Below are 6,157 nucleotides of genomic sequence, written 5' to 3' on the forward strand. Positions count from 1 at the left end.
AACAATCCCATTCCCAGGCAATATCTGATCAGGGATCGTTGAGACAGAGTAGAAAACCAATTGTCTAAGAGCTGTATGGTGGAGGAGCTCTGAATACACGATTTAGGTCAAGATAGATCTGAACTTTGCAGGATTTGGATTCTGCCAAATCCCAAGTGCCTAGGTGAAGATGACAGTTTTTTGCTAAATGATTCAAGTTTTAAAGAATATATTTCACATTTGATTATGTAGAGTATGAAGAGTTCAGATTCTGCATTTCAATAATTATTTGGTGGAGTATTTTGTATTATTTTTAATGTGGACACGGATCATCTGCAGGAACAGGGGGTAATTATTCTGTAGGACAGTCTGTGGTCTTTGGTGTTGGTTTTCCTACAACCTCTGGGTATACACGTCTATTTGGTTACTAGGGCAACAGTCAGAAAAGTTTTAAAGAATTATCACGTTTATCAATTTAGATCAATGTAGAATACTTTTGTCCACCTGAGCACCCCAGCATTTCGACCCAGTCCTGTAAAAATTGCAACAACAACTTTTAAAATATATACAGCATCAATGTCTTCACAGCTAGTGGAGCATATTAATTTCTGGAAAAGGCTATGTCCTTTCCATCAAGACCAGTTTTCATGACTGAGTTTAAAATCAGCTAATTAGGTTGCACAGTGTGTATCAGACTACAGCAGGCTCAATTCTAGGGGAAGCCTTGAACAGGAGAGCGGAGATATAAGTGCAAAAGCAATCCATTTATTCCTGTGCAAGGTAGAACAGTTTAGGCGAACCAGGACACCGACCATGAGAGAAGAAAGAGCCATTGCAAATCAATTACAGGGCATTCTGAGCTTGGTGGCCTGGTTATATGTGAACAAATGAAGGTCTTCCAACATAATCATCTCTGTAACAAAACATACACAATTTAGCTAAAGTTTTTCACTCACTGCAAATAGAATATTTTTCCATGCATGAAATCCTTGTCCCTTAGGGTCAATGCCATAATTTTCTTTCTATCAATCAATGTAATTTCCATATGCCTCACTGATCTTTAACTTAATGTTCTTCATAGGAAGCTGCTGAAATCCACTCTCGTCTTGATGCCTCTCTTTGGAGTCCACTATATAGTATTTATGGCCTTTCCATACACCGAAGTGTCAGGGGTCCTGTGGCAGGTTCAAATGCACTATGAAATGCTCTTCAACTCCTTCCAGGTATCGGGCTTTATTTTTGTATAATCCTACCCAGTACTTGAATCTAGATGGGGATGAGTGGTTCCTGTAAGGTGGTTCCAATAGCAAATGTAAAATGTAATAATTCTAGTATCATATGTATATGCATCATACCTCCCAAATGTGCTGAGCCAGTCTTAAGTCATGGATTGGGCTAAACCAAAAGTAGTGGGGATTTAGGGTGGGTCAGTGTGTGGTTTTGTGGAAAACATGTTCTACCAGTGTTTTGATTTTATTGTCAGGCTTTTTGAGAGGTATGCTTGAATAAAACAGATTTTACTAAAAATTAAAAATACATTGAAAAAAAGCCATGGCTGAAAAGTTGTCGGGTCTCCAACAAAGTTAAATTTGGGAGATGATTTATTATCATTCTAATTTGGGTTTGGGGTAATTTGGGTTAAAGCAGTTTGAGTTTTTTTTTTTTTGCACTAAAACTCAAATTAAAACTTCAAATCAAGTCTTTATTAAGCTACAAAAACTCAGTTGTAAAACATCGGCTTATAAAAGTTTGAGAGGCCAGTAGTAGTTTTCCTAAGCAAAATTTAAACTATTTGTTACATTTCCGGTTTTAAGTTTTTTTAAGCTTGTAAACTTGATTTTGTTTTACATTTTTTTCAATGACTTTATTTATTTGAGTTTCTTTATGTCCTAATTTTCTTTTAATTGTGAGTTTATTTGAAGTAGAAAAAAACTCAAAAACAATCAGTAATTTTGAAAACCTGTAAAAACAAATTGTGTAATTAATGTATTCTTTTAATTTCAAAATTTACACAATAGTGTCTTTTAGTCCTTTCAGTTCTTCATCCTTTGGATCAGCTGGTGATTTTAATTCCATCTAATGTTGACACTCCACTATTGCCTTATTTCAATAATTATTTATTGTACCCACATTTAAATACCTGCCTATTATCAGCTCTTTATAATGACGCAGGATTACCGTGTTCATTGTGATGATACTACTAAAGCTATGCTATACTTCATCTTAGAACTAAAGAGCATTTCTATTAAATATAACAACATCAATCTTGCTCTTAAATCATATCTTCAAATTCATCTTAAAATCAAATGGCACACACTTTTAGCAATTTAATATTCCACTGAAACATTACATAATAGGAATGCATTGAATCTGTCATTTCTGTATTCAGTTGAACTCCAAGTCTTCGGCCAAATGTTTGAATACAAAAAACCATTAATACCTATGTCTTCTGCAGGAATACAGACTTCTGCCAGTACTTCTAAATGTATATTAAGCAGTTTTGCCATGATTTATATGGGGAATGAAAGAAAATTGAATTTTTTTGTCATCTAGAATAATCTGCCTATATTTAATTCTACTTTTTATTTTTCTGCAGGGTTTTTTTGTGGCCATTATTTACTGTTTCTGCAATGGAGAGGTGGGTAAATTTTTAGTCCCCCATACACTAACGTCACTCTGTCCTGTTGTTAAAATGTTAAGAAATATTTGAGATTATGAAAAAGAGAGCAGTTGTCGATATGTAACCAATGGATTCTAATGATGCACTGCTCAAAATTTTATATTAAAAATGATAAATTATTTTGAGCAAAGTAACTGCAGTTATATAGTATATGTGTGTGGTAGACCACTAGGGGAGCCCTATAAAACTCTGGCAATAAGCACAAGTTCTGGAGCACTCCTGGTTCTCTTTGTGAAGCACTACTCTCAGTGCTCCAGTCTATATGCTCATGGGATTTGCCAAACTTGGCCAACTGGATGCATGGTAGGTGAAAATCTTACCACTGGTTTTCCCTCCGCTGATATATTTGCTCGCCACCAATCTTTCTTATTAAATACCTATGAACCCCTGTTCAACTTTCAGTGAAATATAGCAGTTATTATAGTAAATCCTACCTAGTACCCTAGTAAGATGAAGCTAAAATACAGTAATGGCTTAGACTATCATAAATATGTGAAGTATTTTTTTAGCTAATTGATATCATATTTGGACTCTTAGGTGCAAGCAGAGATCAAGAAATCATGGAGCAGATGGACATTGGCTATGGATTTTAAGAGAAAAGCTAGGAGTGGGAGCACCACCTACAGTTATGGACCAATGGTTTCCCACACTAGTATTACTAATGTAACCACACGAGGGACTTTAGCCCTGCATCTCAATACTAGACTTGTATCTACAGCCCTTAATGGCCACAGGAACTTGCCGGGTTATGTAAAAAATGGCTCTTTATCTGAAAACTCCATACCTTCCTCAGGACCAGATCAATATAACAAAGATGAGGAATATATAAATGGCTCCGGCCTGTATGACGGAGAAAGACCTACTGCTGCGGTGGTAGAAGAAGAAAGAGAAACAGTAATGTAAATAACTTCCATTGTACCTCGAAGTGAAAGGAGGCATCCCATAGAAGCAACCAGTTTGGTGGAACAATCAACTGGTTCTTTGTGGACCAAGAGATGGATGTGTGGTCTGCTTCCAGTGGGTAATGAAGTGCTTCAGAAAAACCATGGTTGGTTTCTTCTGAACAACATAGGAAAACTGGTTGCATTTTATATTTTACATCTGTCTCATGAGAGCACCAAAGCACAGAATCACCATCTTCAAGTAATTATCTTCATTATAGACATGTTCCAGTTCATTCTTTTCAATGACTCAAAGTTCTATTGTTCTTCACAAAATTATTATTAGTCCTCTATGTTAGAGACCTATATGTAAATGTTTGTGATTTCTTTAAGGCTACAGAGCAGCATGTAAAGGACAATATATAATCATAGCTGTTCTGATAGGTCAACCAAGACCTCTCTCTATTCCTCAGTGAAGTATCTCTTATACACGCAAAGCTACAAACCTCATTCCAAACTACCCAACACTGATGCAAGACAGAAATGTGTTCTTCCAACGAAACGATGCACATTTAAAAACATGCACGGTGATTTGCTATGAGAGCAGCCAAACGGCTTCACGCAGGTCCTCAGCAATGCAGCCACTGCTAGCCGAAAGAAGACAATTTTGTGGAAGTAATCTAGGGCATTTCTGAATTGTTTATGGATTGCTACATGGGAACAGTTAATCTGTACAGATTATTGATTCCTCCCTCAGGAAAAAAAAATATATATTGCGAGAAAAAATTTATCTGTATAATATGGAGTTCAAATTGAAAACATTACTTATGTTTACATTACTCATATATTTTTAATATATGGAAAAAATATAAAAAAATTATAATGAATTATTAATATATAACAACAATGAAATGTTAACTTTCTGGTAAGATATATCATATCAATGAAAGCACTTTCATGCGTCCGAATCATTGTCTGCAGTAAATAATCTTTGGCATAAACATGCGCAAGTCTTGTTGTTCTACAAAATGGAGTTGTGTCCCCATATTGTTTCCACAAGAATCTTCAAACTCATATAGTAAAGTACTCTCTTAATTATGCTAACAATTTTAAATTTGTCACCCTTATCATAAAATATCACAGTCTTCATCATTATATTTCTTGGTGGGTATAGCAACAGTTCTTAAAATCAGCTGGTAAAATACCAACCAGGTGGTATCCAATCTCTATCCACATTGTCTACTGGTGGGACCCATTATGAAAACAAAATGCAACATTGTTAATATTTAAGAGCTGTTATGGTCTGGGGTAAGCTTCTTCTTGAGAGCTCATCTTAGGACAGGAGTTTAGAGGGATATTTAACAATGCACTTTTCATTCGAATTATATAAAGCGTAAATTATGTTCCCTTTATGGAAGATACATGTCCACTTGAAGGAGACATCAACTTTAGGTTTCCTATTGTTTTGTTACATATAAATGACATTTTGCTATAACATTCAGAAGTGAAAGACAAATATGATCATAGCATGTTGCAGAAATGTATAGAACCCCCATTACATGATAAAGGGTAAAATAGTAAAAATTTTGTACCAAGCTTTGAAACTGGTCATTGTTATTGTTCACCTATTTCAAAGCAAGTATCTTGCTATAGACCTGTCTTAAAACATTGCCATACTTATTCCTTATACCCTGAGAGATTTTTCTATTAACCAAGCACAGGAAGCATTGAAAAGAAAGAGTTTTCATATCTGCTTTGAACTCTGTACTTAACTTTTTGTCCTGAAGAACATGTAACCCTGGTAGGACATTTGGTTGGAGACCCATTTACTTAAGGTTGAGTTTTTATTGTATTAGAGTTCTTTGAAACCACGATTAAATATGGGTGACAAATTTGTTTTGATGAGCGAAATGTCTTTTTTACACATTGGAGTCTATGGGACGTCTTTTTTGCAGCAAAACATGACGTTAATTGCTAGCAGTAGTACAGCTGGGAACATTTAAGAATTATTCCAAAGGTTACCTTTATCTTTTCTTGAGTTATTTTTCCAGACCAGGCACTGACCAGGATGCAAGCAAAAACAAACAAAAGGAAACATCAGATTGGTTGCTTTGGGTTACTGGACCTGAAGCCAGTTTTACATTTTTGTTTTATTATATTGCCACTAAGTATTATAACATGATGTTTATTCATTGTTTGACTCTTTACCACCAAATATGGACAGAAACTTTGTATGAAACAATTTTGGTTAAAAGCATATTATGTAAGTTGTGGTTTAACCCCTTTTAAGGCCTGTAGTGATGGGGGAATCTGACCTGTTCCACTCCGCTTAAAATTCACGAAAGGACGAAAATTCGCCAAAATGCATTGAAGTCTAGGGTCAACAACATTTTTAACACGCAACAATTTCTTTCACCCATTGGAGTCTATGGGTGTTATTTTTGCAACAAATAAATTCGCTCATTGCTACTCACCAGCTATAGTTGTCACATATGATATAAATGTCATATACCCACCATTCACTTCCCATGCACTTTATCTTTCTGGTCATTCAACTGCTGATCGGCTTCTGTGGAAGAATGAATTTTAGAACACACAATTATCCAATCATATTACA

The 6,157-nt window shown here is 35.3% G+C and overlaps 1 protein-coding gene across 1 annotated transcript in view; it reads left to right on the top strand.

Annotated features, from left to right (window-relative positions):
- pth1r.S (parathyroid hormone 1 receptor S homeolog) overlaps window positions 1-4,994 on the top strand; it is a 186,983-nt gene extending 181,989 nt beyond the window's left edge. Inside the window, exons 11-13 of the mRNA XM_018268968.2 lie at window positions 1,061-1,202; window positions 2,576-2,617; window positions 3,197-4,994. Of these exons, the coding sequence (XP_018124457.1) occupies window positions 1,061-1,202; window positions 2,576-2,617; window positions 3,197-3,562 (550 nt within the window). The 3' untranslated portion in view covers window positions 3,563-4,994. The remainder of the gene's footprint in view (window positions 1-1,060; window positions 1,203-2,575; window positions 2,618-3,196) is intronic.
- The last annotated feature ends 1,163 nt before the right edge of the window (window positions 4,995-6,157 follow it).

The sequence above is a fragment of the Xenopus laevis genome, chromosome 6S, assembly GCF_017654675.1.
Source record: "Xenopus laevis strain J_2021 chromosome 6S, Xenopus_laevis_v10.1, whole genome shotgun sequence".
In the NCBI taxonomy this organism is placed as follows: domain Eukaryota; kingdom Metazoa; phylum Chordata; class Amphibia; order Anura; family Pipidae; genus Xenopus; species Xenopus laevis.